Source organism: Bos grunniens, chromosome 18 (genome assembly GCF_055505025.1).
Source record: "Bos grunniens cultivar Pamir isolate PY7600 chromosome 18, Bosgru_T2T1.0, whole genome shotgun sequence".
NCBI lineage: Eukaryota > Metazoa > Chordata > Mammalia > Artiodactyla > Bovidae > Bos > Bos grunniens.
Window position 1 is genome coordinate 60,264,335 of NC_141182.1, and position 24,277 is coordinate 60,288,611.

General features: G+C 43.0%; 1 protein-coding gene across 4 annotated transcripts in view; it reads right to left on the reverse strand.

Moving 5' to 3' along the window:
• Positions 1 to 2,322: 2,322 nt before the first annotated feature.
• Positions 2,323 to 24,277, reverse strand: part of LOC147354492 (zinc finger protein 610-like) — a 28,303-nt gene continuing 6,348 nt past the window's right edge. For 2 of the 4 annotated variants that reach the window (XM_086354206.1, XM_086354207.1), the window contains exons 2-4: positions 16,555 to 16,625; positions 11,705 to 11,831; positions 2,323 to 6,586 (exon numbers count right to left, since the gene is read on the reverse strand). In XM_086354206.1, coding sequence (XP_086210332.1) covers positions 4,509 to 6,586; positions 11,705 to 11,831; positions 16,555 to 16,611 — 2,262 coding nt within the window. In that variant the 5' untranslated portion in view covers positions 16,612 to 16,625 and the 3' untranslated portion in view covers positions 2,323 to 4,508. Of the gene's footprint in view, positions 6,587 to 10,972; positions 11,240 to 11,704; positions 11,832 to 16,554; positions 16,626 to 24,277 lie in introns of those variants that run through there. The other 2 variants (XM_086354210.1, XM_086354211.1) reach the window with 1 other exon arrangement.

Consider the following 24,277-nt stretch of genomic DNA (forward strand, 5'->3'; position numbering starts at 1 on the left):
GCCAGACATCCTGAAACATGAAGTTAAGGGGCCTTAGAAAGCATCACTACGAACAAAGCTAGTGGAGGTGATGGAATTCCAGTTGAGCTATTTCAAATCCTGAAAGATGATGCTGTGAAAGTGCTGCACTCAATATGTCAGCATATTTGGAAAACTTAGCAGTGGCCTCAGGACTGGAAAAGGTCAGTTTTCATTCCAATCCCAAAAAAAGGCAATGCCAAAAAATGCTCAAACTACTGCACAATTGCACTCATCTCACATGCTAGTAAAGTCATGCTCAAAATTCTCCAAGCCAGGCTTCAGCATATGTGAACTTCCAGATGTTCAAGCTGGTTTTAGAAAGGCAGAGGAACCAGAGATCAAATTGCCAACATCCGCTGGATCATTGAAAAAGCAAGAGAGTTCCAGAAAAACATCTATTTCTGCTTTATTGACTATGCCAAAGCCTTTGACTGTGTGGATCACAACAAACTGTGGAAAATTCTGAAAGAGACGGGAATACCAGACCACCTGACCTGCCTCTTGAGAAACCTGTATGCAGGTCAGGAAGCAAGTTAGAACTGGCCATGGAACAGACTATTTCCAAATAGGAAAAGGAGTATGCCAAGGCTGTATATTCTCATCCTGCTTATTTAACTTATATGCAGAGTACATTATGAGAAACCCTGGGCTGGAAGAAGCACAAGCTGGAATTAAGATTGTTAGGAGAAATATCAATAACCTCAGATATGCAGATGACACCACCCTTATGGCAGAAAGTGAAGAGGAACTAAAAAGCCTCTTAATGAAACTGAAAGAGGAGAGTGGGAAAAGTTGGCTTAAAGCCCAACATTCAGAAAATGAAGATCATGGCATCCGGTCCCATCGCTTCATGGCAAAGAGATGTGGAAACAGTGGAAACAGTGGCTGACTTTACCTTTCTGGTCTCCAAAATCACTGCAGATGGTAACTGCAGCCATGAAATTAACAGATGCTTACTCCTTGGAGGGAAAGTTATGACCGACCTAGGTAGCGTATTCAAAAGCTGAGACATTACTTCGGCAACAAAGGTCCGTCTACTCAAGGCTATGGTTTTTCCACTGGTCACGTATGGGTGTGAGAGTTGGACTGTGAAGAAAGCTAAGCACTTAAGAACTGATGCTTTTGAAATGTGGTGTTGGAGAAGACTCTTGAGAATCCCTTGGACTGCAAGGAGATCCAACCAGTCCATTCTGAAGGGGATCAGCCCTGGGATTTCTTTGGAAGGAACGATGCTGAAGCTGAAACTCCAGTACTTTGGCCACCTCATGCCAAGAGGTGACTTATTGGAAAAAACCCTGATGCTGGGAGAGATTGGGGGCAGGAGGAGAAGGGGACGACAGAGGATGAGATGGATGGATGGCATCACCGAGTCGAAGCACATGAGTTTGAGTGAACTCCGGGAGTTGGTGATGGACAGAGAGGCATGCCGTGCTGCAATTCATGGGCTCGCAAGGAGGCTGACATGAATGAGCGACAGAACTAATTGAACTGACAAGCTAGAATGTGAAACACACAACTCTTAGAAAGGGCTACTTCATACTAACACTTCCAAGGAGAAAAATGTCTTGACATTCCACTTCTTCAAGGATCAAACTTATTAGTCACTGCAGTGGCCCAGCAAAAGTGCACCCTGAGGGAATGCAGGATAGAGAAAAGCAGGCACCATACTATGCTTTGGACATTCTGGCCTTGGTATTTCAGGACGGGTCTTTTGGGTACACCCACCTCTTCAGCAAGTCTAGAGAAGTTTGCGGGAGTTTCTCCTGGTTTCAGATCTCCCAGTTATTGGTTGATGACCCCAATTTTGTTTGCAGTGTATTAACATACATAGTGCACAGTTAAAAGATAATGAATAGAACTTTACTGGTGGTCTAGTGGTAAATAATCTACCTGCCAATGCATAGGACCCAGGTTTGATCCCTGGTCTGAGAGGATACCACATGCCTCGGAGCAACTAAGCCCGTGCAACACAAGTACTGAGCCTGTGCTCTAAAGCCTGTGTTCTGCAACAACAGTAACCCCAGTAATGAGAAGCCTGTATACAAGTAACTGGAAAGTCACTTCTGCTTGCTGCAACTAGAGAAATCCCACGTACAGTTAAAAAAAAAAAAAAAAAAAGGTTTAGTACAGCCAAAAAGACATTGAGTCCTCTAGACTGACCAAAAGAAGCATCAAAATGCCAGTCTCCAACCATACCCCAGCCAAGTTTACGTGGAGAATTCATAGCCTGATTGCTGTAAAAAGAGAAAGAAGTCAGCAAAATGAAGACTTAGCATAGCCAAAAATAAATTTTAAAGATTATTAAAGAGAGAAAAAAACGTTTAATGAGAAATGCATACTTCTTTATAAAACTTTCTGTTCCATGCTTATGATGACAAAGCTTCAAATACTTATATGAGAAAAAGTTGTTTACATCATAATATTTAATACTTAAGCGAATACTTTAATGTAATGGAATGTCAGATTACTATATGATCACTTGACGGTAATTAGGCAATTTACTTCTTGTTGAAAAATTGTAATATATTTTCTCTCATTTCTTTGTTGTCTGTTTCTGAAAGATCTGTCAGTTCTGGACAACAAAGCACATTGTAAAATATAAAGTCTTAAGAAGACACTAGAATTTTTTTCACCAAAATTATCAACTTGGCACTATCTGTAAATGTTTCTATGTGTATTATCTGACTGAACTCAAGTCCTAAAGTAACTGTCTTTCTTTACATTTATAGGGCACCCACTATGTTCCCTGTCATCGTCTACATGCATTTTAATGTTACAAAAGTTTCAAAATAACCCATTGACTTATGTATTTGTTAGTGTAAAGCAGGAAAGAAATGTAAACTGAACATTAAAACTGGGTCATAACATGTGGATAGAAAAAGCAACACTAAGGAAAACCTATTGAAAAAAAAAAAAGAAATAGGATGGCAGGGTTTAAGAGATTAGCACTGAAACATGTATATTACCATATGTAAAAGAGCCAGTGGGAGTGTGATGTACGAGCAAGTGCTCTCGGACAATCTGGAGGGATACAGTGGGGAGAGAGGTGGGTTCAGGCGGGAGGGCACATATGTACGCCTACGGCCTATTCATGTTCATATATAGCAAAAACCATCACACTATTGTAAAAAAAGAAAAAATAATTAACGGATGGTGAGTTAGGCTGAACAGATAATCAAAGCTTTCCCACACCTAACACATTTGTGTAGTTTTCCTACAGTTTGAATTTTCTGAGGGTCAGAAAGTTGATATATTTTCTTGTATTGTCTACATGTGTAAGTTTTCACTGCAGAATGGATTCTCAGATGATCTGCAATGTCATTTCTTATCACTGAACGGTTTGCCACATAAATAACATTTACATGGTTTCTCTTATGTATGAACTGCCTAATGGGCAGTTAATGCTGAACATGCACTAGAAACTCTGACACATTCATTTCACTTGTATGTTTTCAATACACTATGAATTCTCTGATGAATTATAAGGCCTAGACACTTGACTAAAGGCTCTGTCACACTCACGACATTTGCACTAATATGTTTCGCACAACTGTCACATTTCTAATGTTTCTCTCTAGCATGAATTCTCCGATGGTTTCTAAGTTCGTCATTTCAAGTAAAGCACCAGCCATATACATCATATTTATATGGTTTCTCCTGTCTGAACTGCCTGATGATGAGTTATGGTTGACTGTGCCTAAATGGTTTCTCAAAATTTTTATATTTGTAAGGTTCTCTCCAGTATGAATTCTCTGATGAACTGCAAGGTTTGCATTCACACTGAAAGCCCTACTACATATACCTCATTTATATGGTTTCTCTCCAGTATGAACACTCTGATGAACAGCAAGGCTTGAACTTACAGTGAAAGCCTTGGCACATATACCATAATTACATGGTTACTCTCCAGTATGAAGTCTCCGATGAACAGCAAGGTTTCCAGTACGACTAAATGCTTTGCCACACACATCACATTTGTATGGTTTCTCTCCAGTATGAACTCTCCGATGAACAGCAAGGTTTCCAGTATGACTAAACGCCTTGCCACACACATCACATTTATATGGTTTGTCTCCAGTATGAACACTCCGATGAACACCAAGGTTTGAACTTACTCTGAAACCTTTGCCACAGATATCACATTTATATGGTTTCTCTCCAGTATGAAGTCTCCGATGAACAGTAAGGTTTGCAGTATGACTAAATGCCTTGTCACATACATTGCATTTGTATGGCTTCTCTCCAGTATGAATTCTCTGATGAAGTTCAAGTCTTGTAGTGTGACTAAAGGCCTTGCCACATACATCACATTTCTATGGTTTCTCTCCAGTATGAATTCGCTGATGAACTGCAAGGCCTGCAGCTTGACTAAAGGTCTTGCCACACATATCACATTTATATGGTTTCTCACCAGTATCAACTGTCTGATGAACAGCAAGGCTTGAACTTACAGTGAAAGCCTTGGCACATATACCATAATTACATGGTTACTCTCCAGTATGAAGTCTCCGATGAACAGCAAGGTTTCCAGTACGACTAAATGCTTTGCCACACAAATCACATTTGTATGGTTTCTCTCCAGTATGAAGTCTCCGATGAACAGCAAGGTTTCCATTACGACTAAATGCTTTGCCACACACATCACATTTGTATGGTTTCTCTCCAGTATGAACTCTCCGATGAACAGCAAGGTTTCCAGTATGACTAAACGCCTTGCCACACACATCACATTTATATGGTTTCTCTCCAGTATGAACACTCCGATGAACACCAAGGTTTGAACTTACTCTGAAACCTTTGCCACAGATATCACATTTATATGGTTTCTCTCCAGTATGAAGTCTCCGATGAACAGTAAGGTTTGCAGTATGACTAAATGCCTTGTCACATACATTGCATTTGTATGGCTTCTCTCCAGTATGAATTCTCTGATGAAGTTCAAGTCTTGTAGTGTGATTAAAGGCCCTGCCACATACATCACATTTATATGGTTTCTCTCCAGTATGAATTCTCTGATGAACTGCAAGGCCTGTAGCTTGACTAAAAGCCTTGCCACACACATCACATTTATACGGTTTCTCTCCAGTATGAACTCTCTGATGAACAGCAAGATTTGAGCTTACTCTGAAAGCCTTGCCACATATATCACATTTATATGGTTTCTCGCCAGTATGAACTCTCCGATGAACAGCAAGGTTTCCAGTACGACTAAATGTCTTGCCACACACGTCACATTTATAAGATTTCTCTCCAGTATGAATTTTCTGATGAAGTCCAAGTTTTGCAGTCTGATTAAACGCCTTGCCACATACATCACATTTATACGGTTTCTCTCCAGTATGAACTCTCTGATGAACAGCAAGGCTTGAACTTACACTGAAACCCTTGCCACATATATCACATTTATATGGTTTCTCTCCAGTATGAAGTCTCCGATGAACAGTAAGGTTTGAAGTATCACTAAATGCCTTGTCACATACATTGCATTTGTATGGCTTCTCTCCAGTATGAATTCTCTGATGAACTGCCAGGTTTGCAGTTTGACTAAAGGCCTTGCCACATACATCACATTTATATGGTTTCTCTCCAGTATGAATTCTCTGATGAAGTCTAAGTTTCGCAGTCTGATTAAAGGCCTTGCCACATACATCACATTTATATGGTTTCTCTCCAGTATGGAGTCTCCGATGAACAGTAAGGTTTGCACTATGACTAAACGCCTTGCCACATACATTGCATTTGTATGGCTTCTCTCCAGTATGAATTCTCTGATGAACTGCCAGGTTTGCAGTTTGACTAAAGGCCTTGCCACATACATCACATTTATATGGTTTCTCTCTCATATGGTATCTCCAATGAATTAAAAATTTTGCAGCTTGCTTAAAGACCTTGCCACACACATCACATTTATGTGGTTTCTCTCCAGTATGAATTCTCCAATGAATCGCAAGTTTTCTAGTTTGATTAAAAGCCTTGCCACACACGTCACATTTGTATGGTTTTCCTCCTGTATGGATTCTTTGATGTCTAGTGAGTTCTGAGTCCTGAAGAAAGGTTATGTCACACTCATTACATTTGTATGGTCTTTTATTTTGTGTTTCATGGTCTGGTAACAGTTCTGAAGGATGCATAACAGCATTCTCATCTTTATGAGAAAAGCCTTCGCAGACATTAAGAGTTCTCTGAGATGATAAACCTGAGGCACTGACGTCTGTCACAACTTGACTACGTTCAAAAATTATCCCTTCAGATTGCATCATCTGCGATTCATCCTGAAAGCTTGATCCGTGCCTTTCAAAAGTTCCATTTTCTGCATCACTTCTACTATGATGATCTCTTCCATCAGTGAGGTTTTTGTTATGGGATGTAGACAATCCTTTGTCATTTCTTTCATCATCTGTCCGCAGACAGTCAAAGTCATCTATATTTTCCTGCATCTTCCTGAGGTGAAAATCTTTGCTTTCAAGGCTTTCAGCTCTTTCAAACATCACTCTTTGAAAAATTTCCCCTTTACCACTGTCTGCTTTTGCCTGTAATTTCTTGATCATATCTATCTGAGACATATCTACAAGACATAAAGAACCACAGGTATTCTATTAGTTACAATTCATAAATAAATTATTTGTCAAACACATGACTTTCATACCAAAAGCCATATTCATCCTAACAGAATTATGAATCTCCGCAAAGATGATCTCAAAACTATAGAAAACTAAAGGAATAGAATTCTTTAAAAAAGAATGATCATATGTAATTCAAATTAATTTTAGGGTAGTGTAGTTTCAAACACAATCAGAAAACATTCATTTATGCAAACTCATGTCAGTTCTCAAAGAAAACACATTGTCCCATCATGACCTCAAAACTCATCCTACTTTGTACTAAACACACTGCTGTCTCATAATTGAGGAGAAACTAATGGTATATTGTACACATTTTATGCATATTTATACATATTTAAATGGTAAAGAACATACAGGACTAGAGAGGTGACTCACTGGTAAACAAGCTGCCTGCCAATGCAGAAGACACGGCACAGGGGGATACAATGCCTGGGTTGGAAAGATCCCCTGGAGCAGGAAATCCCAACCGAGTGCACTATTCTTGCCTTAAAAAAATTCCATGGATAGGAAAGCTTGGTGGCCAACAGTCCATGAGATCACAAAGAGTCAGACAGGACTGAGCAACTGAGCAAACAAGCATCAAAAGGCAATACATTGGAATGGTAAACAATGCAAAAGAAGCATTCTAATGAATAATGTAAAAAATAAATGGCAGTTAGTAACTGTTCAAAAAATACTACATTGAGAAAATAAAGAATTCTGTAAACTATATATATATATATATATATTTTTTTTTTTTTTTTCTTTTGCTGGACCATGTGGCTTCTGAGAACTTGGTTCCCTGACCATGGATTAAATCCAGGCTAGCTGCAGTGAAACTACTGAATTCTATCCACTGGACTGTCAGGGAATTCCCTAAAATAATTTAAAAAATAAAAAAATAAACACTTTTCCAAATACCTCTTAGAAATCTATCAGTAGATAGACATATAGGCATTTTATGACATTAACAAGTGGTTCATGTCAGTTATATTGTAAGTGAAAAATTCTCTACTTACACAGTAATCATTCAATACATCAACTCCCTATCTACACAGTAATCTAAACTCACCCAGTTCATTGGCTCCAAGATATATGTAAAGGAACAAGCTTTGGGGCTTCCCTTGTGGCTCAGAGGTAAAGTATCCACCTGGTAGTGCAGGGCACACAGTTTTGATCCCTGATCTGGGAAATTCCCACATGCCTGAGAACAACTAAGCCTGTAGGGCACACATGATGATTCTGTGCTCTAGAGCTGGGGAGTCACAACTACTGAGCAAACACACAGACACCACGCATTGCAACAAGAGAATCCACTAGAATGACAAGTTCACGCACCGTAAATACACGGTAGCCCTTGCTCACTGCAAGTCGAGAAAATCCCCTGAAGCAACAAAGACCTGAAGCAACAAAGCCAAAAATAAATAAATTTTATTTTATTTATTTATTTTTTAGTGCCACCTAACAGCACTAATTGGAGAAGGCGATGGCACCCCACTCCAGTGCTCTTGCCTGGAAAATCCCATGGACAGAGGAGCCCGGTAGGCTGCAGTCCATGAGGTCACTCAGAGTCGGACAGGACTGAGCGACTTCACTTTCACTTTTCACCTTCATGCATTGGAGAAGGAAATGGCAACCCACGCCAGTATTCTTGCCTGGAGAATCCCAGGGACAGGGGAGCCTGGTGGGCTGCCGTCTATGGGGTCACACAGAGTCGGACACGACTGAAGTGACTTAGCAGCAGCAGCAGGAGTTCAGGTTATTCACATCTGGAGAGACTATTTTAGACAGACATTTCCAAAGTATAAGCATTCTTAATAGAGTTTATTTAAAAGCTCCAATTGCATTTGCATTCTTTCCTTAAAACTTTCTTCACCTGAGTTACTCTAACTGTTGACAAACTTGCTTAACATTAAACCTAGGTACAACAAAAGTATTAGACAATGTTGAAGACTCAAGACATGTCTTAATTAGATTAGCAAACAAACATTAATACTAGATATTTAATATTGAATATTTCCCAATTCACGTGAACCTGAAATTCATTTAGGTTAATTTCTCTTGTAATTGTTTGGTTTGAAAGTGCTTTTTTTTTTTTTTTTACAAACAATTGAATTAGAGCTCATTTACAAATTAACCTCAGCAATATTATCCAAAAACAAAGACACACACTGAGACAAACAGAAATGCAGATTGACAGACATGAGAGCTCTCATACTTTCCTGCTTGAGATTTAAAATCTCTTTCCCCTTTTCTTCGCACCCCCCTGCGCCATGGTTTAAAATTCTAATTTGCCCAAGACTGAAATCTCTGGAAAAATGGGTTACGTATTTCAAGGACATGGCAAAGGTGGCACGCTATGCAAGTTCGCTTCAGTCCTGTCCAATCCCCTGCAACCCCGTGGATTCTAGCCCACCAGGCTCCTCTGTCCATGATGGGACTCTCCAGGCAAGAATACTGGAGTGGGTTGCCATTCACTCTTCAGGGGATCTTCCCTACCCAGGGATCAAATCCACGTCTCCTGTGTCTCTCCCAGGGACTGGGAGGTTCTTTATCACTAGAGTAATCTGGGAAGCCCTGGCAAAGGTTAACCTTAAGCCTGTTTTTAGCACGCCTTTTTAACAAGCTTGCTATTTTTAATTCCACATGTAAAAAGAACCAGTTTTGCACTTTCAAAGGAAAAAAAAATTCATCTTAACCAGTTTTCTCCAGAGTCTAAACAACATCATGGCCATCCTATATCAAACAAGTTATCCTTCCTTTCTATAGTCACAGCTTTATGGTACAACACAGACTGAACAGTGCTCAAATTGACTGTGATAACAGGGACAGAAGGACTCATAAAAATCTTGGAATGTCTCTCCAGGGAGATGGGGGTCTTTGATCAGAAGAATCTAAAGGGGTTAACAAACTTGCTAGGGTGGGGGAACCTGGGCTCCCGCTCCCCCCTCAGAGACAGGGGCAGTTAGAAGGGGACCAGCTGATGGAGAGGGAGACAGAGGGGTTGGGAGGGGTGTAAGGCCAGAACAGGACAAAGAATGGGGAGGAAAAGGGCAGTATGGGGATACAATTGGAGCTGTGGGCTGGCTAAAGAGAGTCGACTTGAAAAATGAACATTTGATCAACCAAAATATAATGTGACATTGTAATATGGATAATCATCCTCACAAATCGCATACTTCTGTTTGCAGTTTTAAGTTACCTTTATTTACCTCACGGTAGGCAGAGAGAATTGGAGAAGGCAATGGCAACCCACTCCAATGTTCTTGGCTGGAGAATCCCAGGGACGGGGGAGCCTGGTGGGCTGCCGTCTATGGCTTTGCACAGAGTCGGATACGACTGAAGCGACTTAGCAGCAGCAGGCAGAGAGAAGGATCCAACTTGAATGGTGCTAAGCCTGGGCCTTGGATGGTGCTAAGCCTGGGCCTTGGTTGGCAAGGGCCCCTGCAAAGGCTGAACAATCTCAAGATTTGTCCTCTATCTTACCTATGGTGCTGCAAGACTTGCACTCACAGGAGACAGTCAGGACATTCACACTCAGGGCAGTTTCCATGCAGGCTAGAAGCAAGGTAAGAGGAATGCACTGCTTTGTCTTGAAGCCTAAACAAAACTATTTATTTAATTTCCCTAACATCCTGGTGGCTCCATGGTAAGAATCTGCTCAGTAATGCAGGAGACATGGGTTTGATTCTTATTCTGGGAAGATCTCACATGTCACGAGGACTAAGTTGATGAGCCACAGATACTGAGCTTGTGTGGTAAAACTACTCAAGCCTGTGTGCCTAGGGCCTGTGCTTCACAACAAAAGAAGCCACTACAATGAGTAACTGTGCTTCCCACTCTAGAGAATAGCCCTCTCTCGTCTCAAATAGACAAAAGAGCACAGAGCAAAAAAGACCCAGTACAGGCCAAAAAAAAAAATATCTTGCCTTCATGTCTGTGGGTGCTACAGCACAACTGGAGGGTGCTGTACATTTCACATATCAAAGAACAGAGCCATAAGTTAGGGAGAAGAAAAATATCCTGTGAGAGTTCACCAACATTAAACATCTGTTTTCTCACAGAACTCTCCCACTTGGAGAGTTTCCAAAACACCATGAACGGTGTGGCTTCCTCTCTGTCCTTGTGACAGTTGACCTGTGATCTCACTCATCTTGATTTTTGCTATTAGCACTTCATTCTCCACAATCCAGGGGTCTTCTTCCTTGTGCCACAAGAATGGAGATAATGTTCAGATCAGAAACAGAACTTCCTACTTGGAAGTAATGCCATATACTGTGGCTTCTTCCAGAATCCAACCTTTTTTTTTTTTTTTTAAATGTATCTGTTATTTTTAATACATCGGTGTATTCATTTCTTTTGGCAGGGGTGAGTGATCGCTGCTGCTTGGTCTTTTCCCCAAGTTCAGCAAGTAGGGGCTGCACTCCAGTTGCAGTGCTCGTGCTACTCACTTACTGTGGCTTCTCCTGGGTGCATGGGCTTCAGGAGTTGTCCCATGTGGGCTCAGTAGTTGCAGCTTCCAGGCTCTAGAGTGCTGGCTCGTAGTTGAGGCACAGAGGCGTAGCTGCTCTGTGACATGTGGGATCTTCCCAGACCAAGGATCGAACCCGTGTCTCCTGCATAGGCAGGTGTAGAATGCAGTTCTTTTGTCAGCCAAGGAGTGAGGATATTATAAACCGACAGAAAAATACTTCTCAAATGAATTTACTATCTGTCTCCTTCTGAATGCACAGGGAATAGTATAATATACAGTACAACATGCAGCAGGTATCTAGTTCCTATCTAAGAACTACTGAACCAAGAACACAGGGCTAGAAAACAGGCAACTGGATATTTCAAAGTTTGAAATCAGCTTTATAAACACTCAAGCTGTGGAGAAACTCCTTGTGCATCACACAGTGGGCAGGTTACCTGAAGGAAAGACAAGTTTAAACTCCTGATGCCAATCAGGAAGCTTTACACGTGTGAGTCAACAAGGTTTTGAGCTTAGTCAAGAAAAATGGGAGATCTCAAAAGGTAAAGAGGGAACATGCAGAGGTACCCCAGGGCAGATCCCCACTTCAGAGGGAAGTGATCCTCACCCACAGACAGCAGGTTCCCGAGGGTCTCCACCATCACGTCCTTGTACAAGGTCCTCTGGGCAGGGTCCAGGCATTCCCACTCCTCGGGAGTGAAATCTATGAACACATCCTTGAAGGTCAACTGTGCCTGAAATGAAAACACATTTCACCAATGGGCCCTGAGGAAGATTCTTAGTTTCACACAAAATGAGAAGAGGTGAGAGGGGTAACGCTCAATTCAGATGAAGTAATACTCTGATAGATACTTTAAAAGCTGCTTGAAGCAAACTGTTGGTCTGCAATCGAATTTATAATTTCCTCTTTTTCCTAAGATTATGATATCCTGCAATCAACAGGAATTTGTCATGTATGTGGACAATACATGAAAAATACAGAAATTAAAACCAAGACTGGGTTGTCTATGCAGAAGTGTTAACATTCAACACAGAGTGGCATTCACGATCTAGATGAGTTACAGCAAGACTGGTGTCTTCAGAGATGACAAAGTCCACTGTGACTTTATTTATTTTTTAATTAATTAATTAAGTTTACTTTAGCTTCCCTGGTGGATCAGATGGTAAAGCATCTGTCTGCAATGCAGGAGACCCGGCTTTGATCCCTGGGTTGGGAAAGTCCGCTGGAGAAGGAAATTGCAGCCCGCTCCAGTATTCTTGCCTGGAAAATCCCATGGTCGGCGGAGCCTGCTAGGCTACCATCCCTGGGGTCACAAAAAGTCGGACATGACTGAGTGGCATTCACTATCTAGATGAGTTACAGCAAGACTGTTGTCTTTAGAGATGACAAAGTCCACAGTGACTTTATTTATTTTTTAATTAATTAATTTTACAATATTGTATTGGTTTTGCCATACATTGACTTGAATCCGGCATGAGCATATATGTGTTCCCCATCCTGAACCCCCCTCCCACCTCCCTCCCCATCCCATCCCTCTGAGTCATCCCAGTGCACCACCCTTAAGCACCCTGTATCATGCATCAAACCTGGACTAGTGATCTGTCTCACATATGATATTTTATGTTTCAGTGCCATTCTCCAATATCATCCTGCCCTCGCCTTCTCGCATAGAGTCCAGAAGACTGTTCAATACATCTGTGTCTCTTTTGCTGTCTCACATACAGGGTTAGCGTTACCTTCTTTCTAAATTCCATATATATATGTTAGTATGCTGTTTTGGTGTTTTTCTTTCTGGCTTACTTCACTCTGTATAATAGGCTCCAGTTTCATCCACCTCATTAGAACTGATTCAAATTGATTTGAATTGAATTTGAATTGAATCAAACTGATTCAAATGTATTCTTTTTAATGGATGAGTAATAATCCATTGTGTAAATGTACCACAGCTTTCTCATCCATTCATCTGCTGACGGACATCTAGGTTGCTTCCATGTCCTGGCTATTATAAATAGTGCTGCGATGAACATGAAAACACACTGACTTTTAAAGAACACACATTGTGATGATGATGACATCATCACACTGACAACAGATGTTTCAGCAATTCCTACAAACTAAGCATTATCCTAAAGACTTTACACGGATGAACTTGTCATCAACATAACAGCATGTTAGAGAAAGATCTGTGTCCACCTTCAGTTCAGTCGCTCAGTTGTGTCCTACACTGCGACATCATGAATTGCAGCACGCCAGGCCTTCCTATCCATCACCAACCCCCGGAGTTCACTCAGACTCACATCCATTGAGTCAGTGATGCCATCCAGCCATCTCACCCTCTGTCGTCCCCTTCTCCTCCTGCCCCCAATCCCTCCCAGCATCAGAGTCTTTGCCAATGAGTCAACTCTTCGCATGAGGTGGCCAAAGTACTGGAGTTTCAACTTTAGCATCATTCCTTCAAAAGAAATCCCAGGGCTGATCTCCTTCAGAATGGACTGGTTGGATCTCCTTGCAGTCCAAGGGACTCTCAAGAGTCTTCTCCAACACCACAGTTCAAAAGCATCAATTCTTCGGTACTCAGCTTTCTTCACAGTTCAACTCTCACATCCATACATGACCATTGGAAAAACCATAGCCTTGACTAGATGGACCTTTGTTGGCAAAGTAATGTCTCTGCTTTTCAATATGCTATCTAGGTTGGTCATAACTTTCCTTCCAAGGAATAAGAGTCTTTTAATCTCATGGCTGCAGTCACCCTGGGGAGTAAATTCTGTCACTCTAACTAATCGCTCAGATCAAACTGTTAAGAAATAAGCCAACAGTACCTGAGCTCAGGTGGTTGGGAGTGACAACTGAACCTAAAGAATCAACCAGTTAACTACCAGAGAAGGAAAGAGCATCCACAGAGAGTTTCCTGAAAATACCTGAAACAAGTTCAAGGAAGCTGAAATACAATAGAAGAGCATAAATGGTCACGATACAGGGTCACACCCTCTCCCATCGCGACCCACACAATGTCAGTAATCTTACTACAATTTACATCATTCATGTGATGATGCAGAAAAAACTTAACACCATGAAATACACTTAAGATAGAACTGAAACTGCTACAAAGAATACACCATTATTTATGAGAGGATGTTTTTGTAATAAAACCACGGAGTTATATATCCATGCATTCATGCATGCATGTGTAAACACACAATTGATTTAAACAAAAAGAGTTGTCTTTATTTTTTTTCTTTCATTCTATCAAAATTCATTCAGCGTCAGCTTTGTGCGTCAAACTTGAAATACAGCAGTGAACATGATGGAGCTTACAGTCTAGCAGCCAGCCAGCCAATTTCATCATCTAGCAGCCAGCCAGCCGATTTCATCCACAATTTTAACGTTACTACTGAAATAAGTGCTCTGACACAGGCCTGGTGCTAAGACAAGATTAAACAGAAAGTCTAAGCTACACTGAGAAATCAGACAAGGTCTCTGTGAGGAAGAAACACTTAGGATTGGCAAGGTGGGAAACAGAAGAGTGTTGCAAGCAGAGAGAACAGCCTGAGTGCCGGCTCTGAGGCAGGAAGATATTCACTGAACAGCAAGTCAGCCAGTATGACTGGCACACAGGGAATGTACATGGGGTGATGCCAGGCAGAGGCTAATTTATGCAAGATCTATGGATTTGGGACTTTATTCCAAAAGCTACTGAGAGTCACTGAAGAATCTGCAGGAGGAAAGCTAGACACTTAGATTTGTTTTTCAGAGCTCAATCTACTGTGTGTGGAAGTTGTTCTTTACCTGTTTATTCATGCCAGACTCTTTGCAACCCCGCTGACGGCAGCCCTCCAGCTCCTCTATCCATGGAATTCTCCAGGCAAGAATACTGGAGTGGGTTCCCATTCTCTTCTTTCATTTTACTTCTTCATTCAGTAACTGTCAACATTCTATTTCTTTTTCAAAGCTTATTTATTTTGCTTATGTTGGGTGTTCATTGCTGTGAGTGGGCTTTCTCTAGTTGCAGCTGCAGTGCCCGGGCTTCTCCTTGCAGTGGCTTCTCTTGTTTTGGACCACAGGCTCTAGACAGTGCAGGCATCCATAGTTTTGGCTCCCGGGCTCTAGGGCACAGGCTCAGTCGTTGTGGCCCATGGGCTTAGCTGCTCTGAGGCATCTTCCCGGATGTGGGATGGAACCCACGCACCCTACGTTGGCAGGCATATTCTTAGCCACTGTACCACCAGGAATTCGTCAACATTATCTTATTCTAGTTCAAAAAAAATTAAAAGTAATACAAGCAGAAAATAACACACAGAAGATTTCTTCCAATCTTTATAAAATACCTGTATTTAAAAATATGTGGCCCTCCCTACGGTGTATGGTAAAGAATCCACTGGGCAATGCAAGAGATGTGGGTTTTTGCCTGGTCTGAGATCCCACATGCTGAGAGGCAACTAAGACGATGAGTCTCAGTTCCTGAGACAGAGCTGTAGAGCCCAGGAGGTGAAACTAATGAAGCCGGCGCGCTCTAGAGCCTGGGCTGCAACACAAGAGAAGCGACTGCAATGAGAAGCGTGTGCACTGCAACCAGAGAGTGGCCACCACTCGCCAGAACTAGGGAAAAGACACTGAAGCAATGAAGATACAGTACAGGAAATAAATATATTTTTAAAATAATAATGTGATTTTTATCATTAATTTTAGGTATGTACTTATTAATAAACTCCACAATTTATTATTTTATTCCATTAAGAAAATACTGAATCAAGACTAGTAAAGTTGGAGAATTCCCTCATGGTCCAGTGGTTAAGATCCCTCACTTCCACTGCACGGTTTCAGGTTCAATCCCTACTCAGCGAACTAAGACCTTGGAAGCTGCATCATGTGGTCAAAAAAGAAAGAAAAAAAAATTAGTAAGCCTGATTTCACAGTTTAAATTAGACGGTGTAATGAAACACTCCCTAGCCCTGACATCTCTTTCTGAACGTTCCATTCCATTCCCAAAAACTTAAGTTTTCAAGGAGGTGCTCATTTAGTTTTAAATGTACTATAAAAAGTCAGAACTGATTTCCCCTCATTGGCCTCTTTGGCAGATTTTACCGATACTATACATGTTAATACCTGAGGTCCATATACAGCTTCTTTACCCTGGTTAAAAGAGAGCAGACAGCGCATCCAGATGGGCCCTAAGCAACCCCTGCTGCCCAACAGCACCGAGACCCTGTCTCCAACCCATGGGTGAGAAGCCCTGCCCAGGATGGTGCTCACGGGAGCCTCCTCACAAGGTCCACGTCACCAGGTCATGGGGAGACGGGATCTAAGTGGAGATGACAGGCCCTAAGGGAAGGCCCCAGGTGAGTGCGTGTGTACTGGAGTCAGACAGGATACTTCAGAGTCAGACACGATTAGCGAGTCCAGAGAAGGGCATTTCAGGAAGGCAGTGTGAGAATCCACTGAGAATATGACCCTACCTGAGAAAGAGCCATGCCTGACTCCTGTTCTTTCCTCTTCTGGGCTCCTTCGTCCATGAGTCTTCACAGTTCTATCATGAAAGTTGAAAACATGCTGTTTAATGCATATGGTCAACACACCCCCTTCCTGAGCCCCAACTATTCACATAGGGAAGCCCTCATCGTGTGGAACAGACAGTGCTTTGTGGCCACTGTCTCAGGAGGGACTCAGGACGGTCAACTCCCACAGAGAGACCAACACAGGACTTTCCCACACTTTCCCTCGGATCACACTCCCCTCCTGGTGAGGCTTCATGTCCACAGCAGCAGGGGGACCTCCGCTGACCCCATGATCCCCTTCAGGTCACACAGTAGGCCCTGGTCCAGCCCCACTCAGAGCAGAGTGCCCTCCCCTCCCCCAGGGCCCGATCTCAGTCTCAGAAGTGAAGGCCAAGAGCCCTGGTGCTCAATGCAGGATCCAGATGGGAATCATCTGTGGCCTGTGCACATTCCTGGGGCGAGGCCCCACATGAGAACCTGAGGAGCATGTCTGTTGGGGGAGGGGTACAAAACATGCCTGGGCAAAATGCCTCATGCTCTCATGTGATGCCTGTGTTGAGCACTAGTGAAGGATTAAGTCCAGGCCACCTCCCACTTTCTTCTTTTCCAGCTTTACTGAGACTAAGGAGAAGGGTTCTGTGTACATATATCATACACCATGTGATCATGTGACACGTGTACACTGTGAAATATTTATCACAATCCACGAACCAACACATCCATCATCTCCAAATTCCCATGTTCTGTGTATGGTGAAAACACTGACAACGTACTCTCCTGACAAATTCCCAGCAGGCAGTAACAGAATAGGATAACAACGGTAAGCGTGCTGCACACACATCCCCAGGACCCACTCATTTTACAACTCAAAGTCTGTACCTTTCGACCAACATCTCCCCAGCCTCCCCACCTCCCAGCCCCAGATTACCACCATCCCACTGTCTGGTACTAGTGAGTTTCACATTTTTACATTCTACAGATAAGCGAGCACATAGAATATCAGTCTTACCCTGTCTGTCCTAATTCAGTTAGCATAATATTCCCTACATTCACCCCAGCTGTTCCAAGTGACAGAAATCTCCATCTACATGGGAATGGATAAGAAACCCTTCCTCAGAGATCAATGCAAAGAAATAGAGGAAAACAATAGAATGGCAAAGCTAGATCCCTCTTCAAGAAAATTAGAGATACCAAGGGAATATTTTATGCAAAGATGGGCACAATAAAGGACGGAAACGGTATGGACCTAACAGAAGCAGAAGATATTAAGAAGACGTGGCAAGAATACACAGAAGAACTGTACAAAAAAGATCTTCATGACCCAGATAACCACGATGGTGTTATCACTTACCCAGAGCGAGACATCCTGGAATGCAACGTCAAGTCAGGCTAAGGAGCATCACTATGAACAAAGCTAGTAGAGGTGATGGAATTCCAGTTGAGCTATTTCAAATCCTAAAAGATGATGCTGTGGAAGTGCTGCATTCAATACGACAGCAAATCTGCAAAACTTAGCAGTGGCCACAGGACCGGAAAAGGTCAGTTTTCATTCCAATCTCAAAGAAAGGCAATGGCAAAGAATGTTCAAACTACCGCACAATTGCACTCATCTCACATGCTAGCAAAGTAATGCTAAAAGTTCTCCAAGCCAAGCTTCAACAGTATGTGAACTGTGAACTTCCAGACGTTCAAGTTGGATTTAGCAAAGGCAGAGGAACCAGAGATCAAATTGCCAACATCCACTGCATCATCAAAAAAGCAAGAGAGTTCCACAAAAACATCTACTTCTGCTTTATTCAAAGCCTTTGACCGTGTGGATCACAACAAACTGTGGAAAAATCTTAAAGAGATGGGAACACTGGACCACCTGAGCTGCCTCCAGAGAAATCTGTATGCAGGTCAAGAGGCTACAGTTAGAACTGGACATGGAATAACAGACTGGTTCCAAATTGGGAAAGGAGTTAATCAAGGCTCTATACTATTACCCTGCTTACTTAACGTACATGCAGAGCCCATCATGCGAAATGCTGGGATGGATGAAGCACAAGCTGTAATCAAGATTGCCAGGAGAAATATCAATAACCTAAGGTATGCAGATGAAACCACCGTTATGGCAGAAAGTGAAGAAGAACTAAAGAGCATCTTGATGAAAGTGAGAGAGTGACAAAGTTGGCTTAAAACTCAACATTCAGAAAACTAATATCATGGCATCCGGTCCCATCACTTCATGGCAAATAGCTGGGGAAACGGTGGAAACAGTGTTAGACTTTATTTTGGGGGGCTCCAAGATCACTGCTAGAGAAGGCAATGGCACCCCACTCCAGTACTCTTGCCTGGAAAATCCCATGGATGGAGGAGCCTGGAAGGCTGCAGTCGATGAGGTCGCTGAGGGTCGGACACGACTGAGAGACTTCACTTTCACTTTTCACTTTCATGCACTGGAGGAGGAAATGGCAGCCCACTCCAGTGTTCTTATCTGGAGAATCCCAAGGACGGGGGAGCCTGGTGGGCTGGAGTCTATGGGGTTGCTCAGAGTCGGACACGACTGAAGTGACTGAGCAGCCAGATCACTGCATATGATGACTGCACCAATGAAATTAAAAGACGCTTGCTCCTTGGAAGAAAAGCTATGTGTATGACCAACCTAGACAGCATATTAAAAACTAGAGACATTACTTTACTAACCAGGTCCATCTACTCAAAGCTATGGTTTTTCTAGTACTCATCTATGGATGTGAGAGTTGAGTATAAAGAAAGCTGAGTGCCAAAGAATTGATGGTTTTGCACCCTGGTGTTGGAGAAGACTCTTGACAGTCCCTTGGACAGCAAGGAAATCCAACCAGTCAATCCTAAAGGAAATCATTCCTGACTATTCATTGGAATTATTGATACCGAAGCTGAAACTCTGATACTTTGGCCACCTGATGCAAAGAACCAAGTCAATGGCAAAAACCCTGATGCTGGGAAAGACTGAAGGTGGGAGAGGGGGATGACAGAGGGTGAGATGGTTGGATGGCATCACTGATGCGATGGACATGAATTTGAGTAAGTTCTGGGAGTTGGTTATGGATAGGGAAGCCTGGCATGCTGCAGTCCATGAGCTGGCAAAGAGGCAGACATGGCTGAGCAACTGAACTGAACTGAATATGTCATTACAAATATGTGTGTATATTTGCCTGGGTTACCCATGAGGACTTCCCTGGGAGCTCAGAAGGTAAAGAATCTGCCAGCAATGCAGAAGAGACAGATTTGATCCCTTGGTTGGAAGGATCCCCTGGAGAAGGGAATGGCAACCCACTCCAGTATTCTTGCCTAGAGAATTCCATGGACAGAGGAGCCTGGCAGGGTACAGTCCCTGGGGTCGCAAAGAGTCTGAATGACTGAGTGACTAACACTTACATGTTTTCAACCTGGATCCTGGGGCTCTTTAATCAATAGAAATAGTTATGAGACCAGAGGGGAATTTCAAGAAAGGCTTTATTGGGACCCTTGCTGCAGTAAGGAGAGACAGAAAAAGAAGTGTGTGCCCCTGGTCCTCCCAAAAAGGGGGGTGAGCTGATCCCTTTGCTTATGGCTGGAAGGAAGCTGAGGTGATCTGCTCTGCCTCAGGCCCCCCGGAGGTGCTGTGAGCCGGGATCACGGGAAGTGACCTGCTTTTGCTTCTGGAGCCTCAGAAATCAAGCTTGGTTTGTGGTCTTTTTACTCATTGTTCAGAATTGCTGTCCGCTCATGAATGTGGTTATACTTCTTTTGTTCAATTACACTTTCTTTGAGGTCTGTTGCCCGAGAAGACGTTCATCCAGGTGCAAGAACTGCAGTAAAAGGTCCCAGGACCCAGCCTGTCTCATACACACATCACGGTTTCATCATCCACTCGGCGGAAAACAGACATTCAGGTTGTTTCTACAACATATGGCTGTTGTGAATCATATAGTATGGGTTATGGGAGTGCATGTTACTCCTTCAAAATACTGATTTTTGCACAGGACTTCCCTGGTGGCCCAGTGGTTAAGAATCTGCCTAGCTCTGTGGGGGATGCGGGTTCAATTGCTGGTGGGGGAACTAAGATCCCACAGGCAGCGGAGCGACTAAGCCCGAGCACCACACTAGAATTTCGGTGCACTGAAACCAAAGATCCTGCAGGACGCAGGCAAAGCCAAATACATAAACAGTTTTAAAAATTTTGCTTTTCTCAGCTATATAATTAGAAGTGAGATTGCGCGATCCTATGCATGTTCTATTTTTAATCTTTGGGTAACTCCATACTGTTTTCCATGTACCATTTACTTGCCTTCAACCGTTTACAACCATTAACTGTACTGTGCATGTACATGGCAGACGCCCGAGACCTGTAAAGACGATGAGAGAACAGTAGAGGAATCCACTGCGCTGGCAGCAACAAGTAGCAGCTGCGTCATCTCCAGAATAAGCCTCTGTACTACAGGTTACTGTGGAGCTGATAACCCTCGGAATCTAAGAACAAGCCTTCACTGCATCATGGAAAAGTCTTCTGCCATCAAAGCTGAGGCCCAACCATTGTGCTTTGAGGCTGAAAGAAACTTCCAAACCTGCATCTGGGCCAACACACTCCCCAGAGACCTAGTAATAATCCACCCATGCTGCTAGGCAATCCCCAGAAGGTTCCAAGCCTTAACAACTCCTTTGTTAATGATGGAATAATACACACGAAGACGCCCAAACACCAACCAGACTCAAGACATCTTATCAGTCACAGTGACCCCAGCAGCCCCAAACTGTCATCACCAAAATCTAATAACACAAGACAGATGTGTAGGCTGATGCACACGCCCCAGTGCAACTTCAACATCTTCCAAGGAACACGCCAACTTCTCCTTTTTTTACCTTCCATTTGAAATCTTCTTCATTAGTAACTTAAACTAACAGAAAAACTACAGGTAATCCACAAAGTGATCTCCTGAATTTTAATGACAGTTATTCTACGGGTCTGATTCTTGCCCTCCGTAAAGACACCAGAAAATCCACTGTGTGGAGGGGGTGCTGTGGGGCACCTCCTGGATCCCCTCCCCCTTCTCTGGGACCACTATGCCCATCCTCCTGCACCCAGACCTCTCTGTGGACTCAGCTCAGGCCTTGATTCTAACACGTGGCAGAGTAACAGGCCTCTTCCCAATTCCACTTCCTTCCTTCCTTCCTTCCTTCCTTCCTTCAGAGGTGTGATCATTTGTTTCCCAACGAAACCCAGTCATGCAAACCTCAGTCACAGCATCTGTGTCCCAGGGAAACTGAGCTAAGACACTATGGCACACCCACCATTCCACGCAGCCCACAATCGGCCATGAGCCCACATTCAGGTCCTCCAGGTAGAACTGAGACCACCTTTGTCAACAGTTCCACACACCCTGTAATCCCACAAGTATGAATGTCTCTCTCTCTCACACACACACATATACATACCACACCCCCAATTCACTGGGTTCATCCAGAGGCCTACTCTTGCTCCCACAAGCCTCCTGGAGACTCTGACAAACTCCCCTTCACTTTCCCCCATTTTTATACCTCTTCATGCATGGTTGAACAAGAGGGATAAACAGCAGAGACCAAGGGCATGAGCATCGCAACAGAGTTGCGCACAAGCTACAAATCCAAGGACACTCGGCACTCAGTACAGAGACCAAGGAACTGGCCTTCCTGGGAAAACTTGACTTGGGATATCAGATATCGCAACTTGGGATATCAGAAAGTTTAACAGGCCCTTGAGATTTGGTTGGATTGAGCTCAGTAAAGAATTAACAAAGATAGAGAGACCCCAGTCTCACTGACCCCTGTTCTCCCGAGTGGGAGCTAACTGGAACATATCCCAGGTCTTTAAGGAAGGGGGGGGGGGACTCCTTCATATCCCCTTGGATTCCAAACCTTCTGGCCACTCTAACCACAGTAAACTCAGCATCCCCTGCTCTGAGCAGATGAACTGGCCTCTGTCCAAGATGTTCCCTGGGTGGTCAGAGCTTAGAAAACCTGGGGGCTGCAGTGACCTGTGACACAGTGGACTAAAACATGGGGACATCTCAAGACACTACATCTATCGGGTTCATTAGGATGCCCCACATCTTTTTCATTTTCAGTGATTAAGTGTCCACATGGGGTAAGGATCAATTAGAGTTGAAATGTCCAGAAGAGGTACAGGAACCATCATCACCTACCCTGTCCCCTCTGTCTCCGCTGAGAATTCTTCAGCCCAGCCCATGTTCCTAGTCCTCACCTCCAGAACGAGATGCTGTGAGCATCGAGGGAGGAAGAGGAACACGGTGCATCCTTCAATGAAGGGAAAAGAGGAAAGACTCCAACAGTCAAAGGACAAGGGCATTTCTGATGAAGGTGATTAATATAGGGGCAGCAAACCTGGTTAATATGGGAAGGAGATGGGGAGACCTCGCTGGCCTAGACCTGAAAGAACAGAAAGAGCAAGGGCCACGGTGATTTAATGACCAAAAAAGCAGGCGTAGAAACTAAGATTTGAGACAGAGAAGGTTTTGGTGTCTATGAACAAGGATTAAGTGAATGTGACCAGGACAGACTGACCATGAGAACGGGGTCAGCTCCCAGGATGAGGCTGGAGACACTGGCAGTGACCTGAGGGTGACAAAGGGCTGTGGAGCCACCTGAGGAGTCAGGATGCTGCCCTGAGGACACGGGGAAGCCAGTGGAGGTGGGCTGAGGACACGGGGAAGCCAGTGGAGGTGGGAGGCCTCCCTGCAGATTAACCCTTATTCACAGAAGACATCTGCTGATAATCTAACTCTAAGCATATGTTCCTGCCTCCATCCGACTGTTGTCCTTTTTCATTTTGCAAAACTGGGACCCATTTCAAATTCTAATAACACCTGGGCTCTCCCTCCAAGAAGAACTGCCACACACAGTCACACACCCAATTTGGCCAATCATTTCAGAAGTCACTGTTGCTCAGATTCCAGACCTGAGGCAAACATCATCAGATCACCTCATTGCTCACTAGTTACCAGATCACATAAAAGAGAGGAAAATGGAATATAGACTAACTGCTTAAATTAGGTCATCACTCTTAATATAAAAGATCACTGGCATTCTTCCTAAGTACTCATCAAAACAGTCTACATCTATTTACTAGTTACCAAAAAATGCTTTGAAAATATAACATCAAGAAGAAACAGCAAATGGGCCTCAAATAAACATGAAACAAACCTAAAGTGAATCCGCTTGTTAAAAATTTTTCCACTGAAGAATTATGGTGTCAAGTGAAAAAAAAACATTTGAGAATATAGCATACCTAGAAAACAATGACACAAATTAATTACAGGAGGGCAACAAATTTTATTTCAGAAGCGAATAATTCTTTACAAGAAAGTCGGTATTTAACAAGTGGTGCTGGGAAAACTGGTCAACCACTTGTAAAAGAATGAAACTAGAACACTTTCTAACACCTTACACAAAAATAAACTCAAAATGGATTAAAGATCTAAACGTAAGACCAGAAACTATAAAACTCCTAGAGGAAAATATAGGCAAAACACTCTCTGACATACATCACAACAGGATCCTCTATGACCCATCTCCCAGAATATTGGAAATAAAAGCAAAAATAAACAAATGGGACCTAATTAAACTTAAAAGCTTCTGCACAACAAAGTAAACTATTAGCAAGGTGAAAAGGCAGCCTTCAGAATGG